General features: G+C 51.8%; 1 protein-coding gene across 1 annotated transcript in view; it reads left to right on the top strand.

Moving 5' to 3' along the window:
* Positions 1-18621, top strand: part of prdm10 (PR domain containing 10) — a 170125-nt gene that overhangs the window by 139514 nt on the left and 11990 nt on the right. The window contains exons 20-21 of the mRNA XM_067970795.1: positions 13226-13369; positions 16172-16340. Coding sequence (XP_067826896.1) covers positions 13226-13369; positions 16172-16340 — 313 coding nt within the window. The remainder of the gene's footprint in view (positions 1-13225; positions 13370-16171; positions 16341-18621) is intronic.

Below are 18621 nucleotides of genomic sequence, written 5' to 3'. Positions count from 1 at the left end.
CACTGGCCACAGGCTTCCAGTCACAAAAACAACCTTCGACCATCACCCTCTGCCTTCTGCCACTAAGCCAGTTTTGTATCCAAAGTGCCAAGGCACCCTGGATTCCATGGGCTCGTACCTTCTTGACCAGTCTCCTGTGGGGGACTTTATCGAAGGCCTTACTGAAATCCATGTATACCACATCCACTGCGTTACCCTCATCCACACGCCTAGTCACCCCCTCAAAAAATTCAATCAAATTAGTCAGACATGATCTTCCCTTGACAAAGCCATGTTGACTATCCCTGATTAATCCTTGCTTCTCCAAGTGGAGACTAATTTTGTCCTTCAGAATTTTTTCCAATAATTTTCCTACCACTGATGTTAGGCTCACTGGCCTGTAGTTCCCCGGTTTTTCCCTACTCCCCTTCTTGAATAATGGTATTACATTAGCGGTTCTCCAGTCCTCTGGCACATCCCCTGTGGCCAGAGAGGTTCTGAATATATGTGTCAGAGCCCCCGCAATCTCCTCCTTTGCCTCACACAGTAGCCTGGGATACATTTCGTCCGGGCCTGGGGATTTATCCATTTTTAGGCCTGCTAAAACCGCCAATACCTCCTCCCGCTCGATGTTAATATGTTCGAGTATATCACAGTCCCCCTGCCGTATTTCTATGTCTACATCGTCCTTCTCCATAGTGAAAACAGATGCAAAAAATTCATTTAGAACCCCTCCTACATCTGCCGGCTCCACACACACATTGCCATTTTTGTCCCTAATGGGCCCTATTTTTTCCCTAGTCATCCTCTTACCCTTAATATACTTATAAAACATCTTAGGATTTTCCTTTATTTTGCTCGCCAGTGTTATTTCATGGCCCCTCCTTGATCTCCTAATTTCTTTTTTAAGGTACTGGGAGATGGGCTTCAATGTGAGTGTTAGGGTAATGGGGGAAGGGCTTCAATGTGAGTGTTAGGGTAATGGGGGATGGGCTTTGATGGGAGAGTTAGGGTACTGGGGGATGGGCTTTGATGTGAGAGTTAGGGTACTGGGGGATGGGCTTCGATGGGAGAGTTAGGGTAATGGGGGATGGGCTTCGATGGGAGAGTTAGGGTACTGGGGGATGGGCTTCAATGCGAGAGTTAGGGTACTGGGGGATGGGCTTCGATGGGAGAGTTAGGGTACTGGGGGATGGGCTTCGATGGGAGAGTTAGGGTACTGGGGGATGGGCTTCGATGGGAGAGTTAGGGTAATGGGGGATGGGCTTCGATGGGAAAGTTAGGGTAATGGGGGATGGGCTTCGATGGGAGAGTTAGGGTACTGGGGGATGGGCTTCAATGTGAGTGTTAGGGTAATGGGGGATGGGCTTCGATGGGAGAGTTAGGGTACTGGGGGATGGGCTTTGATGTGAGAGTTAGGGTACTGGGGGATGGGCTTCGATGGGAGAGTTAGGGTACTGGGGGATGGGCTTCGATGGGAGAGTTAGGGTAATGGGGGATGGGTTTTGACGGGAGAGTTAGGGGACTGGGGGATGGGCTTCGATGGGAGAGTTAGGGTACTGGGGGATGGGCTTCGATGGGAGAGTTAGGGTAATGGGGGATGGGTTTTGACGGGAGAGTTAGGGGACTGGGGGATGGGCTTCGATGGGAGAGTTAGGGTCATGGGGGATGGGCTTCAATGTGAGCGTGAGGGTAATGGGGGATGGGCTTCGATGGGAGAGTTATGGTAATGGGGGATGGGCTTCAATGTGAGAGTTAGGGTACTGGGGGATGGGAGAGTTAGGGTAATGGGGGATGGGTTTTGACGGGAGAGTTAGGGTAATGGATGGGTTTTGACGGCAGAGTTAGGGTAATGGAGCATGGCCTTCGACGGGAGAGTTAGGGTACTGGGGGATGGGCTTCGATGGGAGAGTTAGGGTACTGGGGGATGGGAGAGTTAGGGTAATGGGGGATGGGCTTCGATGGGAGAGTTAGGGTAATGGGAGATGGGCTTTGACGGGAGAGTTAGGGTAATGGGGGATGGGCTTCGATGTGAGAGTTAGGGTAATGGGGGATGGGCTTCGATGTGAGAGTTAGGGTAATGGGGGATGGGCTTCGATGTGAGTGTTAGGGTAATGGGGGATGGGCTTCAATATGAGTGTTAGGGTAATGGGGGAAGGGCTTCGATGGGAGAGTTAGGGTACTGGGGGATGGGCTTCAATATGAGTGTTAGGGTACTGGGGGATGGGCTTCGATGGGAGAGTTAGGGTAATGGGGGATGGGCTTCAATATGAGTGTTAGGGTAATGGGGGATGGGCTTCGATGGGAGAGTTGGGGTAATGGGCTTCAATGTGAGTGTGAGGGTAATGGGGGATGGGCTTCGATGGGAGAGTTAGGGTCATGGGGGATGGGCTTTGATGTGAGAGTTAGGGTAATGGGGGATGGGCTTCGATGGGAGAGTTAGGGTACTGGGGGATGGGCTTTGATGTGAGAGTTCGGGTAATGGGGGATGGGCTTTGATGTGAGAGTTAGGGTAATGGGGGAAGGGCTTTGATGTGAGAGTTAGGGTAATGGGGGATGGGCTTCGATGTGAGAGTTAGGGTAATGGGGGAAGGGCTTCGACGGGAGAGTTAGGGTACTGGGGGATGGGCTTCGATGGGAGAGTTAGGGTAATGGGGGATGGGCTTCAATATGAGTGTTAGGGTAATGGGGGATGGGCTTCGATGGGAGAGTTGGGGTAATGGGCTTCAATGTGAGTGTGAGGGTAATGGGGGATGGGCTTCGATGGGAGAGTTAGGGTCATGGGGGATGGGCTTTGATGTGAGAGTTAGGGTAATGGGGGATGGGCTTCGATGGGAGAGTTAGGGTACTGGGGGATGGGCTTTGATGTGAGAGTTCGGGTAATGGGGGATGGGCTTTGATGTGAGAGTTAGGGTAATGGGGGATGGGCTTCGATGTGAGAGTTAGGGTAATGGGGGATGGGCTTTGATGTGAGAGTTAGGGTAATGGGGGATGGGCTTCGATGGGAGAGTTAGGGTACTGGGGGATGGGCTTCGATGGGAGAGTTCGGGTACTGGGGGATGGGCTTCGATGGGAGAGTTACGGTAATGGGCTTCAATGTGAGTGTTAGGGTGATGGGCTTCAATGTGAGTGTTTGGGTACTGGGGGATGGGCTTTGACGGGAGAGTTAGGGTAATGGATGGGTTTTGACAGGAGAGTTAGGGTAATGGAGGATGGGCTTCGACGGGAGAGTTCGGGTACTGGGGGATGGGCTCCGATGGGAGAGTTAGGGTAATGGGGGATGGGCTTCGATGTGAGAGGGTACTGGGGGATGGGCTTCGATGGGAGAGTTAGGGTAATGGGGGATGGGCTTCGATGTGAGAGGGTACTGGGGGATGGGCTTCGATGGGAGAGTTAGGGTAATGGGGGATGGGCTTCAATATGAGTGTTCGGGTACTGGGGGATGGGCTTCGATGTGAGAGTTAGGGCACTGGGGGATGGGCTTCGATGTGAGAGTTAGGGTACTGGGGGATGGGCTTCGATCAGAGAGTTAGGGTAATGGGCTTCAATGTGAGTGTTAGGGTAATGGGGGATGGGCTTCGAAGGGAGAGTTCGGGTCATGGGGATGGGCTTTGATGTGAGAGTTAGGGTAATGGGCTTCGATGGGAGAGTTAGGGTACTGGGGGATGGGCTTCGATGTGAGAGTTAGGGTAATGGGGGATGGGCTTCGATGGGAGAGTTAGGGTACTGGGGGATGGGCTTTGATGTGAGCGTTAGGGTACTGGGGGATGTGCTTCGATGGGAGAGTTGGGGTACTGGGTGATGGGCTTTGATGTGAGCGTTAGGGTAATGGGGGATGGGCTTTGATGGGAGAGTTAGGGTACTGCGGGATGGGCTTCGATGGGAGAGTTAGGGTAATGGCGGATGGGCTTCAATGGGAGAGTTAGGGTAATGGGCTTCAATGTGAGTGTTAGGGTAATGGGCTTCAATGTGAGTGTTAGGGTAATGGGGGATGGGCTTCGATGGGAGAGTTAGGGTAATGGGGGATGGGTTTTGACGGGAGAGTTAGGGTAATGGATGGGTTTTGACGGGAGAGTTAGGGTAATGGAGGATGGGCTTCGACGGGAGAGTTAGGGTACTGGGGGAATGGGCTTCGATGGGAGAGTTAGGGTACTGGGGGATGGGCTTCGATGGGAGAGTTCGGGTAATGGGGGATGGGCTTCGATGGGAGAGTTTGGGTACTGGAGGATGGGCTTCGATGGGAGAGTTAGGGTACTGGGGGATGGGCTTCAATGTGAGTGTTAGGGTAATGGGGGATGTGCTTCGATGTGAGAGTTGGGGTACTGGGGGATGGGCTTCGATGGGAGAGTTAGGGTAATGGGGGATGGGCTTCGATGGGAGAGTTAGGGTACTGGGGGATGGGCTTCGATGGGAGAGTTAGGGTCCTGGGGGATGGGTTTTGACGGGAGAGTTAGGGTACTGGGGGATGGGCTTCAATTGGAGAGTTAGGGTACTGGGGGATGGGCTTCGATGGGAGAGTTAGGGAACGGGGGGATGGGAGCGTTCGGGTAATGGGGGATGCGCTTCGATGGGAGAGTTAGGGAACTGGGGGATGGGAGAGTTAGGGTAATGGGGGATGGGCTTCAATGTGAGTGTTCGGGTACTGGGGGATGGGCTTCGATGGGAGAGTTAGGGTACTGGGGGATGGGCTTCGATGGGAGAGTTAGGGTACTGGGGGATGTGCTTCGATGGGAGAGTTAGGGTGATGGGCTTCAATGTGAGTGTTAGGGTACTGGGGGATGGGCTTCGATGGGAGAGTTAGGGTACTGGGGGATGGGCTTCGATGGGAGAGTTAGGGTACTGGGGGATGGGCTTTGATGTGAGAGTTAGGGTACTGGGGGATGGGCTTCGATGGGAGAGTTAGGGTAGTGCGGGATGGGCTTCGATGGGAGAGTTAGGGTACTGGGGGATGGGCTTCGATGGGAGAGTTCGGGTACTGGGGGATGGGCTTCGATGGGAGAGTTAGGGTAATGGGCTTCAATGTGAGTGTTAGGGTAATGGGCTTCAATGTGAGTGTTAGGGTAATGGGGGATGGGCTTCGATGGGAGAGTTAGGGTAATGGGGGATGGGCTTCGATGGGAGAGTTAGGGTAATGGGGGATGGGCTTTGATGTGAGAGTTAGGGTACTGGGGGATGGGCTTTGATGTGAGAGTTAGGGTACTGGGGGATGGGCTTCGATGGGAGAGTTAGGGTAATGGGCTTCAATGTGAGTGTTAGGGTAATGGGTGATGGGCTTGGATGGGAGAGTTAGGGTGATGGGGGATGGGCTTCAATGTGAGTGTTAGGGTAATGGGGGATGGGCTTGGATGGGAGAGTTAGGGTGATGGGGGATGGGCTTCAATGTGAGTGTTAGGGTAATGGGTGATGGGCTTGGATGGGAGAGTTAGGGTGATGGGGGATGGGCTTCAATGTGAGTGTTAGGGTAATGGGGGATGGGCTTCGATGGGAGAGTTATGGTAATGGGGGATGGGCTTCGATGGGAGAGTTAGGGTCCTGGGGGATGGGAGAGTTAGGGTAATGGGGGATGGGCTTCAATGTGAGTGTTCGGGTAATGGGGGATGCGTTTTGACGGGAGAGTTCGGGTTATGGGGGATGGGCTTCGATGGGAGAGTTAGGGTACTGGGGGATGGGCTTCGATGTGAGAGTTCGGGTGCTGGGGGATGGGCTTCGATGGGAGAGTTAGGGTACTGGGGGATGGGCTTCGATGTGAGAGTTAGGGTACTGGGGGATGGGCTTCGATGGGAGAGTTAGGGTAATGGGGGATGGGCTTCGATGGGAGAGTTGGGGTAATGGGCTTCAATGTGAGTGTTAGGGTAATGGGGGATGGGCTTCGATGGGAGAGTTCGGGTCATGGGGGATGGGCTTCGATGGGAGAGTTGGGGTAATGGGCTTCAATGTGAGTGTTCGGGTAATGGGGGATGGGCTTCGATGGGAGAGTGAGGTTAATGGGGGATGGGCTTCGATGGGAGAGTTAGGGTACTGGGGGATGGGCTTCGATGGGAGAGTTGGGGTAATGGGCTTCAATGTGAGTGTTAGGGTAATGGGGGATGGGCTTCGATGGGAGAGTTCGGGTACTGGGGGATGGGCTTCGATGGGAGAGTTGGGGTAATGGGCTTCAATGTGAGTGTTCGGGTAATGGGGGATGGGCTTCGATGGGAGAGTGAGGGTAATGGGGGATGGGCTTCGATGGGAGAGTTAGGGTAATGGGGGATGGGCTTCGATGGGAGAGTTGGGGTAATGGGGGATGGGCTTCAATGTGAGTGTTCGGGTAATGGGGGATGGGCTTCGATGGGAGAGTTCGGGTAATGGGGGATGGGCTTCAATGTGAGTGTTGGGGTAATGGGGGATGGGCTTCGATGGGAGAGTTAAGGTCATGGGGGATGGGTTTTGATGGGAGAGTGAGGGTAATGAATGGGTTTTGACGGGAGAGTTTGGGTCCTGGGGTATGGGCTTCGATGGGAGAGTTCAGGTTCTGGGGGATGGGTTTTGACGGGAGTGTTAGGGTAATGGATGGGTTTTGACGCGAGAGTTAGGGTCATGGGGGATGGGCTTCGATGGGAGAGTTAAGGTCATGGGGGATGGGTTTTGATGGGAGAGTGAGGGTAATGAATGGGTTTTGACGGGAGAGTTTGGGTCCTGGGGTATGGGCTTCGATGGGAGAGTTATGGTAATGGGGGTTGGGTTTTGACGGGAGTGTTAGGGTAATGGATGGGTTTTGACGCGAGAGTTAGGGTCATGGGGGATGGGCTTCGACGGGAGAGTTCGGGTAATGGGGGATGGGTTTCGACGGGAGAGTTAGGGTAATGGGGGATGGGCTTCAATGTGAGTGTTAGGGTGATGGGGGATGGGTTTCGACGGGAGAGTTAGGGTAATGGGGGATGGGCTTCGATGGGAGAGTTTGGGTAATGGGGGATGGGTTTTGATGGGAGAGTTAGGGTAATGGGGGATGGGCTTCGACGGGAGAGTTTGGATAATGGGGGATGGGCTTCAATGTGAGTGTTCTGGTAATGGGGGATAGGCTTCGATGGGAGAGTTAGGGTAATGGGGGATGGGTTTTGACGGGAGAGTTAGGGTAATGGGGGATGGGCTTCGACGGGAGAGTTAAGTTACTTGGGGATGGGCTTCAATGTGAGAGTTAGGGTCCTGGGGGATGGGAGAGTTAGGGTAATGGGGGATGGGTTTTGACGGGAGAGTTAGGGTAATGGGGGATGGGCTTCGACGGGAGAGTTAAGTTACTGGGGGATGGGCTTCGATGTGAGAGTTCGGGTCCTGGGGGATGGGAGAGTTAGGGTAATGGGGGATGGGCTTCGATGGGAGAGTTAGGGTAATGGGGGATGGGCTTCAATGTGAGTGTTAGGGTAATGGGGGATGGGCTTCGATGTGAGAGTTATGGTAATGGGGAATGGGTTTTGACGGGAGAGTTCGGGTAATGGATGGGTTTTGAAGGGAGAGTTAGGGTACTGGGGGATGCGTTTCGACGGGAGAGTTCGGGTACTGGGGGATGGGTTTCGACGGGAGAGTTAGGGTACTGGGGGATGGGTTTCGACGGGAGAGTTAGGGTACTGGGGGATAGGTTTCGACGGGAGAGTTTGGGTACTGGGGGATGGGTTTCGACGGGAGAGTTAGGGTCATGGGGGATGGGTTTCGACGGGAGAGTTAGGGTACTGGGGGATGGGTTTCGACGGGAGAGTTAGGGTCATGGGGGATGGGTTTCGACGGGAGAGTTAGGGTACTGGGGGATGGGTTTCGACGGGAGAGTTAGGGTACTGGGGGATAGGTTTCGACGGGAGAGTTAGGGTACTGGGGGATGGGTTTCGATGGGAGAGTTAGGGTCATGGGGGATGGGTTTCGACGGGAGAGTTAGGGTCATGGGGGATGGGTTTCGACGGGAGAGTTAGGGTACTGGGGGATGGGTTTCGACGGGAGAGTTAGGGTCATGGGGGATGGGTTTCGACGGGAGAGTTAGGGTACTGGGGGATGGGTTTCGATGGGAGAGTTAGGGTACTGGGGGATGGGTTTCGACGGGAGAGTTAGGGTCATGGGGGATGGGTTTCGACGGGAGAGTTAGGGTACTGGGGGATGGGTTTCGACGGGAGAGTTAGGGTCATGGGGGATGGGTTTCGACGGGAGAGTTAGGGTCATGGGGGATGGGTTTCGACGGGAGAGTTAGGGTCATGGGGGATGGGTTTCGACGGGAGAGTTAGGGTCATGGGGGATGGGCTTCGCCGGGAGAGTTAGGGTCATGGGGGATGGGTTTCGACAGGAGAGTTCGGGTAATGGGGGATGGGTTTCGACGCGAGAGTTCGCGTAATGGGGGATGGGTTTCGACGCGAGAGTTCTGGTCATGGGGGATGGGTTTCGACGGGAGAGTTGGGGTCATGGGGGATGGATTTCGACGGGAGAGTTCGGTTCCTTGTGCCTGCATCCTCAGAGGAGCCTTTCTTCACCCAGCCAGCTGTTGACACACCTGCAGTGTTTGAAGTTCAAGTATAGAAAGTCTTCAAACTAGGAAGAAGCCCCCATAACAAGAGTCACCGGGACTCTTCAGGTGTGGCCTGCTGTCAGGCCTGCTTGATGAAATTTCCTCAAGAGTGCACTGCCCAGGTGGATTGGCTGCAGCGCCCAGCCCTCCCATAATCAGGGTTACCTTTCAGACTGAAGTCGGCTATCTTGGCCTGGCAGCTGTTGCCAAGTAAATGACTTTTAAAGTTGTGACACCTGTTAAAAATTCAGCAGCAGGGCATTCATTTGCTGCATGGAAATCCTTCAGTCTGGATTGACCCTTAGGAAGATCGGAACAGGAGTAGGCCATTCAGCTCCTTGAGCCTATTCCACAATTCATTGATGTGGAGATGCCGGTGATGGACTGGGGTTGACAATTGTAAACAATTTTACAACACCAAGTTATAGTCCAGCAATTTTATTTTAAATTCACAAGCTTGTGAATTTAAAATAAAATTGCTGGACTATAACTTGGTGTTGTAAAATTGTTTACAATTCATTGAGATCATGGCTGATCTGTGACCTAACTCCATATACCTGCCTTCGCCCCATATCCCTTAATAACTTTGGTTCACACAAATCAATCAATCTCAGATTTAAAATTTACAATTGAGCTAGGATCAACTGCTGTTTGCAGAAGAGAGCTCCAAACTTTTACCACCCTTTGTGTGTAGAGGTGTTTCCTAACTTCACTCCTGAAAGTCTTGGCTCTAATTTTTAGGCTATGTCCTGGACTCCCCAACCAGCGGAAATAGGGTAGATAGAGAGAAATTATCAGTTCCCCTTAATATCTTGAAAACTTCGATCAAATCACTCCTTAATTTTCTGAATCCTGGGGAATACGATCCCAGTTTGTGTAATTTCTCCTCATAATTTAACCCTTGGAGTCCAGGTATCATTCTAGTAAATCTACACCGCATTCCGGGGATGAGGGGGTGGACGTATGAGGAGAGGTTGAGTAGATTGGGACTCTACTCATTGGAGTTCAGAAGAATGAGAGGCGACCTTATTGAAAAATATAAAATTGTGAAGGGGCTTGATCGGGTGGATGCGGTAAGGATGTTCCCAAGGATGGGTGAAACTAGAACTAGGGGGCATAATCTTAGAATAAGGGGCTGCTCTTTCAAAACTGAGATGAGGAGAAACTTCTTCACTCAGAGGGTGGTAGGTCTGTGGAATTTGCTGCCCCAGGAAGCTGTGGAAGCTACATCATTAAATAAATTTAAAACAAAAATCGACAGTTTCCTAGAAGTAAAGGGAATTAGGGGTTACGGGGAGCGGGCAGGAAATTGGACATGAATTTAGATTTGAGATTAGGATCAGATCAGCCATGATCTTATTGAATGGCGGAGCAGGCTCGAGGGGCCGATTGGCCTACTCCTGCTCCTATTTCTTATGTTCTTATGTTCTTATTCCGTCCAAGGCCAATATATCCTTCCTAAGGTGCGATGCCCAGAACTGAACTCAGTACTCCAGGCGTGGTCTAACCAGGGCTTTGCTTGCTGCAGCATAACTGCTACCCCCTTGTATTCTAGTACTCTAGATATAAAGGCCAGCATTCCATTAGCCTTTTTGATTATTTTCTGTATCTGTCCATGACATTTTAATGATCTATGTACATGGACCCCTAAGTCTCCTTGGACCTCCACAGTTTCAAGCTTTTCACTATTTAGAAAGTACTCTGATTCTATCCTTTTGAGGTCCAAAGTGGATGACCTCACACTTGCCAACATTGAAATCCATTTGCCACAGTTTTGCCCATTCACTTAATCTATTAATATCTCTCTCTAATTTTATGCTTCCATCTACACTGCTTACAATGCTGCCTATCTTTGTGTCATCGGCAAACTTGTACTTGCCTTGTTCTTGTTCCAGTTCACAACTGTACCACAGCCCAGACCCTAGCTCTGCGTTCATGCTTTGACCATTTCAGTTGTCTGTGATAAACTTCTAGATGGTTAGGACATGGAGGTGCATGGAGTCCTGTGTCCACGGCTTGCACTTTGAGTTCCTGATCTCAGGCTTGCTGCCCTGGGAAGGTTCTGAGTGGAGACCAGGCATTTATCCAACCCTGAGTCAGTCTTGTGCACCCCTTCATTGCCAGTCACAGAGTAACTGAGCCTTTGACCCAGTTACCCACTGCCCCTCTCAGCCAGGGATGATACATGCCAGTAATAACGGAACACATACTAAGCTACTGCTCAGAAACTCTTAAAAAACGTTTTCTCCTTTCTTGAACGATGGGTCAATTCGGTGAAATGAGAATAAACTAGAGCGGGGGAGACCGTAAGGCCATAGTGAAAGCAGCTGGTGTCACTTCGCCTGTGTGCTGCTGCCGAGCCTGTGGCCACTCACAACTCTTTAAATCTCAGCATTTTCAAATATGGAATTATTCTAAATAGTTGTGAGAGTTCAGATAATTCCTTGACGTGCTCCTAGTATTTTAGAGTAACATTCTCTGTATTTTTCCCTGTGATCGACTAGGAGAAGGGACAAGGACCTATTTTGAGATGATGTGCCAGGCTTGTTAATGGGAGCTGGATGGGTAGATCCTTCACTGTGAGCTGGGATTGTTCCTAATCAACTCCAGAGAGCCCTGCAAGCCAATAGCGCAATGGGTAGTGTGATCCTGGCTGGGCAAGCTAAGGGAAGTCCAGCAATGTTCTGTGCTGATAAGCTGTCTCTGGACATTTGAGGTTCAAAATTTAGTACTTGGTTGCATTCGTAGGGCTATCCATTACAAAATGAAACATCCCATTTGTACAAGACCTTGGTTAGGTCTCATTTAGAATACTGTGTCCAGTTTTGGTCCCCTCACGTGGTGCGTGATATTGATGCTTTAGAAAAGGTTCAAAGGAGGGCCATAAGATTAATTCCCAGTTTAAAACACCTTAGTTACCCAGATAGGCTTAAAGAGCTGGGTCTATATACTCTAGAGAAGCATAGGCTCGGGCGATTTGATTGAGGTCTACAAAATAATTAAGGGACTAGATTGTGTGCAGACTGACATCATTTGAGTGCGATAGTTTGTGGAGGACCTGGAATCATGTTTATAAATTACACAAGGGAAGAGTTGGTTCGATGTTAGGCATTTCTTTTTGTCCCAGAGAATAGTTGACCAATGGTAGAGCACTTTGCCGGCTTGTGTGGTGAGTGCTGATTCACTGTGTACCTTCCAGAGAGAGCTGGGCCGGTTCCTGGCTGGGGCGGAGATTGCATCATAAATTGTACCAAATAATATAAGTCAGGGTCCACACGGTCTCCAGGACTAGTTTCAGTTGCTTAGAGGGATCGGAGAGAAATTTTCCAGATTTTTTCTCCCCTATTGGTCTTGGTTTTGTGACCTGATTATACACCTCTCCCAGGAGACTACGTGACACCCAGGGGGTAAGGAGTCTCTTTGTGACGCACCAGGCATCACAACTGCATGGGACAGATGAGATGGACCAGCTGGTCTTTTCCTGTCTGATATTTTGGTATGTTCATTTGTGCTTTTGCTGTTGCCATCCTGTGTTTAAGTGATTTGGGTAATTGAGGTGTGTCCCTACAGAGAGAGTCTGCACCCCATTTCAGTCAAACATACTGTGGATTTCTCAGTATCTTATTCTGGAGACTATTAAGAATGGTGATGGGTTTCTGCAAGTGTCAAACACTGGCTAAAAATTGGGCAGCAGTACTGTTCTAAATCCAGCAGTAGGAGACACACGTGCAACAGGAACTGGCTTGCTGCCCTCCTCTCACAGCACAGGGTGGAGTGCCCCTGCTTCTGGGAGGGTGGGGAGCAGCACCTGTTCTCTAATGGTGACAGGCTGTGATTCGGAGTTTTGCAGCTTGTGGGGTCTTAACCGCAGACTTGTGCCACATTCCCTGGGGTTATATATTGGGGTTTGGCGAGTGGTGTCGGGGTCCTTCGATGATAGGGTTCGGTGATTTTGGGGTTCAGCGCGTGGTGTTGGGGTTTGATGATAGGGTTCGGTGAGTGGTGTCGGGGTTCGGCGATTTTGGGGTTCAGTGAGCCTTCTGTAGGTTCATTCACCAACATTCCTCAAAACCTTCAGTGCTTTTATTTTTCATGTTTGCTGAAATCTGTGGAATGTCGAGATTTGCTCTGAGTGCAGTCGGAAAAAGTCGTGGAGGGAAATGCAGCAACCGTACACTGGATATCCTCCGATACGTCCGACTTTGATTGGGATTGATTTTAGATGTATATTCTACTGGGGAAACAAATAACCAAGGAATGATCTTAATGGTGAGCTCAGGGGGCTCCCCTGACAGTGCAGAGAGTTTATCCACTATACAGGCCAGCTTTGGTTTGTGGCCTGTGTGGGAGTTAGCTGTGTGGGGTGACAGTATATATGTTACAGTCAGCCTTAGGGCCACTGGGTTAGGGGGAGGCGCAGCTGCTGAGGCTCTTGCTTCTGACCACTGCTGAAGGTGAGAGTCGGGACCCGGCCCTGCTCTGGTCAAATTCCCTGCCAGCACTCAGTGTCTAGGCTGACCTGAGAGGCATGGCCACTTTGGATGAGGCAATATCTTTCCGTCTGTGTTGCAGGAAGAGTCGGCACCTTCAGGAGAGGAGAGATGGGGAGAAACAAAGAGGGTACTTGTTTTACCATCAGTATGGACATGACATGGAGTGATGCAGCGTTGCTGTTGTGGTTGTGAGAAGGTTAATACCTCCTCCTGTGTCCATCTCTCATTTCAGGCTTCCTCCCCACACCAGAATCAGCATTCCACCGTGGATATCAGCCAGCTGCATGATCCTCATGCCTTCACACAGCACGCCATTCAGGTCCAGCACGTCCAGGTGACGGAGCAGTCCAGCGCCACGGCCCCCGCAGGTTCCCAGGTAACCCTAATTGGGACAGTGCTCGACAGATTACCCGCAGCCCAGGTTGAGAACGCTGAGGCAGGGGCGGGATTCACTGTTCTTCAGTACACGCCACTGGATCAAACTCGCCCCAGGCCCTGTTCCTGGGAAAAGAAACCGCCTGAGAGACACTGTTTAGTCATGTCACAGCACCGCCTCCCATGTGACCTCTTCCTGCTCTCCTCATTCTAAGCAAGCCCGGCCCCTAAAGTTTCAGTTTGTTCCCTCAGCACGTGCCCTCAAATTGTAAAATTTGACACCTCACTTTATTTACTTCAGAAATGTTTTGTTTGCTGTCCCTGTCAGTCCGAATCTTGAAGCAAAATGTCCGTTGATGGCTCTCAGCACACTTTGCACAGTAAGTGCTCACCTGTCTTTTACAGATTGGCACAGTAAATGCCCACAATGACTTAGTGCCAGACATCATAGAGAAGAGCGAGAGGCCTGCCTTTCATTTTCAGTCTGCAGCAGTAGACTGTTTGTGTTGCTTTAGGTCCAAGCCGCAAGAGTTTGTTGACTTTATCGTGCGTTCCCAGCTCCTACTGTCGTTTTCTCCAATCTAAACCCACTTCCTTTCCCAGTACTAACTAAGATGAGCTCCTGTACAGTGACCGTTAGTGAGCCCATTTGACAATTCAATTTTAAGTTTACAATCAGGCAACGGCAAGAAATCCCTCAGTGCTCGACACCCTGGGCTTTCCTGCTGCTGCCTATTTGCCCTGCATGTCCTGCCCTGCACTGAGATACACCACACTGACCAGTGACCACAATCGAGCGGGCGATAACCTAAATAACAACAGTGACTGCAACTCAAAAGTAATCCACCACTTGTAAAGAGCTCTGGGACGTGATACGGTGCCACATAAATGCAAGTTCTATTTTCTTTTGTTTACAGCTCCACTAAGCCATGTCATTCTAGGTATCTTGGATTTCACTTTCAGGGATGCCACTTTGTCATTTCCTCGGCCCGAGGGGTATTTATGAAATGTCTGTCTGTCATTGTGGCACATGTCAGGATGGGTCATTATACATTTACCCACATCTGGATAGTTGACACAAGAGCTCCACATTCTGAGTCTGCTCTGGGAGCAGTACTTGCTACACACAAAGGGTGGTAGGAGTTTGGAACTCTCTTCCACAAACGGCAATTGATACTAGCTCAATTGTTAAATTTAAATCTGAGATAGATAGCTTTTTGGCAACCAAAGGTATTAAGGGATATGGGCCAAAGGCAGGTATATGGAGTTAGATCATAGATCAGCCATAATCTTATCAAATGGCGGAGCAGGCACGAGGGGCTGAATGGCCTACTCCTGTTCCTATGTTCCCACATTTCAGGAGCTCAGCTTCAATTATGTAGCTGTGCAAAGCCTAACGTGGAGCTTATGTACCTTTTCAGTCCTTGGGACGCCCCATCTCAGCCAAATATTTTTGAAGTATTGTTATATAGGCAATGCAGCAGTCACTGTACACACATCGAGGTTCCACCATTGTGGTGAGGTGAGCAATCAGTTAATCTGTTTTTGGTGGCATTGGTTGAGAGATAATTGTCGTCCAAATCACCGGGAGAACTATCTGTTCTTCGAATAGTGCGTGAATTCTTTTAGGTCCTGACGGAGGATTTGTTTTAACATCTCATCTGAAAGATGACACCTCCGACAATGCAGCGCCAAAGTGTCAGCCTAGATTGTGAGCTCCAGTCCTGAAGTTGAATCCTCCAGAGCCAGACTATACCCTGGACTTTTCATGAACAAGTCAATATTAATGGTATCTGATGTGCAGTAACTAGAATACCTTCACCAGAAACTATTGCCTAGATTTAGTCGGAGGCATTTCTTTTGGACGTTTTGCCCTCATGGAAACTTCTATCTTCTGCCTTGTTCAACACGACTTGGCTGGTCTCCAACAATGTGTGGAGGAAGCAAACCGAGGGGAAAAAAAAGACTGCCAACCGTTGTCTTAGTTTAAAGTGAGCATCCTGCACACACCGTGCTCTGTCTCCTCCTTCCCCACAGTCTTTGAAGTCTTTCACTCTTCAGCTATTCTTGTCTGGCAAAGTAACCAAGTGAAAGCTTGGGGGCTTGCCTTGTCTTGAGTTTGAGCGCATGGGGCACAATTCTGATGCACGGTGTCATGTCACGAAACAGCGTCCTCCGTGTAATTATTTTCCCAGGAATGTAACCAGCGGTTGGCTCACTCCAGTGGTGCGAAGAAAGATGAAGACTTCCAATGGTAATCTCTGTCCAAGAGAGCAGGAAGGTGGGAATTCTACAAGGGAAGAATCCATGGTCCTTGGATCTGAACCCAACAAATGCGGAGTAAATGGAGGGAACTGACCTTGCCCTGGCAGCAGCCATACAGTAAAATCCGTGGCTTTCGGGGATGAGAAATGTTGCACAAACAGGATGTCGGAGTATACTACCTTCAATGTGTCTAACGCACACTGCCTACTACTGGACAACATAGAGGGTTTAATCCCTTTCATTATCAAACTACTAGAGTTAAAGTTCAAAAGCTTTGGATTATTGAGAGCTCTTCAAAGAAATTTTTTAAAAATGGAGCAATACATTTCAATACTCTAGATTTTATTGATCTGAATGTTACAAAGAGTTTCCTCCGCCGGAGCCTGCATAACAGAGCAGCCGACTGGGGTCCAGTAATCTGTCAGACAAAAACTGGAAAGGGTAATGAGGGGAGTGTAAACACTGCTTTAGATGTTGTAGCAATATTTATTTATTGACTGATTTTCTCATGCTGTTTGGATTCTATGTTTGATTGTAGAGTGGAGGAAGTCAGCCATTGAGCCCTTCGTCCCAGCAGCAGCAGGAACTCAGCCCTTCTCAGATACAGAGTGGAACATCAACACAAAACCAGGTCTTACAGCAGCAACCAGCAGCTACTGTACAGCATACATACCTTCCCAGCACGTGGGGAACCTTCCGCAACTACTGTAAGTGGCTGTCGTAGCTCAGACAAATATGGTCAGACCCTGTCACTAGCCTGCGACCCATCTCCTCTGGCATAAAACCAACACACTCGCCCTAAAACCTGACTATTTTGTTGCTAAAACTCGAAGTTGAAATCCTGCTATGTCGAGATTGTCTCTCCAGATTACTTAGTCTGGGTCAGATCCAGTTGTGCACAGGTCACTCAGCCACTGACCGAAGGTCCAGGATTTGCAGCAGTGCAGCGATGGGAAGTTGGGCACAATCAGCATAAGTAAAGGCTTGTTGAGAAATCTTTCACTGCAATTGGTCTTTTACCTGTGGCTCTGTCTGTGGATCGTGTGCTGCAAAACAAGTAAAACATGGAGGGGAAGGATACTTCACTCTGGATGTAAAGTTCAAGAAAAATTCTTTCACTAAACTGTGATGATAAAGTTTGCTAGTTCACTGAAGGAATCCTTCTTTAAACTGCCTGGAACTCCCCAGGATTATTAACATTAAGCTGACCCAGAATCTGCAGCGGATTCACTCAGGTTTTGTGCCCCATTGAATGGAAATCGAGGACATCATTTGTTTTTTATTGATTGTTATGTGATATCCAAACCCAGCCTTCCCTGGGGAGACATTTCGGCCTCAATATTAATTCCCCCACGACGGGCAGTGTGGGTTCAGGTGCGGGGGAGGTGGTTAAAGATTTAAATACGGGGAATGCATCCCCAACACGCTGCACACGTTCCCACCAGCGTTTTTAAGCAGCAGGTATTGGGTCGCCCGAGTGCCCGGTGTGGAGAGGTGGAACACTTCATTAACATATTTAAATTGGGCTCCCACAGTGTAATTGGGAGCCCAATTTAATATAGACTGTTGCTATTCCCAGAGTTGGGAGACTCGGCGATGAAAGGGAGGCAGGAGCTGCCGGCTCCACAACTGCCTTTTCCAGCACTCCTTGTGGGCCAGAAGGAGCAGGCTGCTGCCCCCATCCCCACCTCTCAAGGACGTCTTCGACCTCCCGCCCCCACCCTCGCGATCGCCGCCTCTCTCCCCCACCCTCGCGATCGCCGCCTCTCTCCCCCACCCTCGCGATCGCCGCCTCTCTCCCCCACCCTCGCGATCGCCGCCTCTCTCCCCCACCCTCGCGATCGCCGCCTCTCTCCCCCACCCTCGCGATCGCCGCCTCTCTCCCCCACCCTCGCGATCGCCGCCTCTCTCCCCCACCCTCGCGATCGCCGCCTCTCTCCCCCACCCTCGCGATCGCCGCCTCTCTCCCCCACCCTCGCGATCGCCGCCTCTCTCCCCCACCCTCGCGATCGCCGCCTCTCTCCCCCACCCTCGCGATCGCCGCCTCTCTCCCCCACCCTCGCGATCGCCGCCTCTCTCCCCCACCCTCGCGATCGCCGCCTCTCTCCCCCACCCTCGCGATCGCCGCCTCTCTCCCCCACCCTCGCGATCGCCGCCTCTCTCCCCCACCCTCGCGATCGCCGCCTCTCTCCCCCACCCTCGCGATCGCCGCCTCTCTCCCCCACCCTCGCGATCGCCGCCTCTCTCCCCCACCCTCGCGATCGCCGCCTCTCTCCCCCACCCTCGCGATCGCCGCCTCTCTCCCCCACCCTCGCGATCGCCGCCTCTCTCCCCCACCCTCGCGATCGCCGCCTCTCTCCCCCACCCTCGCGATCGCCGCCTCTCTCCCCCACCCTCGCGATCGCCGCCTCTCTCCCCCACCCTCGCGATCGCCGCCTCTCTCCCCCACCCTCGCGATCGCCGCCTCTCTCCCCCACCCTCGCGATCGCCGCCTCTCTCCCCCACCCTCGCGATCGCCGCCTCTCTCCCCCACCCTCGCGATCGCCGCCTCTCTCCCCCACCCTCGCGATCGCCGCCTCTCTCCCCCACCCTCGCGATCGCCGCCTCTCTCCCCCACCCTCGCGATCGCCGCCTCTCTCCCCCACCCTCGCGATCGCCGCCTCTCTCCCCCACCCTCGCGATCGCCGCCTCTCTCCCCCACCCTCGCGATCGCCGCCTCTCTCCCCCACCCTCGCGATCGCCGCCTCTCTCCCCCACCCTCGCGATCGCCGCCTCTCTCCCCCACCCTCGCGATCGCCGCCTCTCTCCCCCACCCTCGCGATCGCCGCCTCTCTCCCCCACCCTCGCGATCGCCGCCTCTCTCCCCCACCCTCGCGATCGCCGCCTCTCTCCCCCACCCTCGCGATCGCCGCCTCTCTCCCCCACCCTCGCGATCGCCGCCTCTCTCCCCCACCCTCGCGATCGCCGCCTCTCTCCCCCACCCTCGCG

This window comes from Heptranchias perlo, chromosome 33, assembly GCF_035084215.1.
Source record: "Heptranchias perlo isolate sHepPer1 chromosome 33, sHepPer1.hap1, whole genome shotgun sequence".
Lineage (NCBI taxonomy): Eukaryota > Metazoa > Chordata > Chondrichthyes > Hexanchiformes > Hexanchidae > Heptranchias > Heptranchias perlo.
Note: the sequence above shows the minus strand (reverse complement) of the source record. Positions and strands in the feature narration are given on the sequence as shown.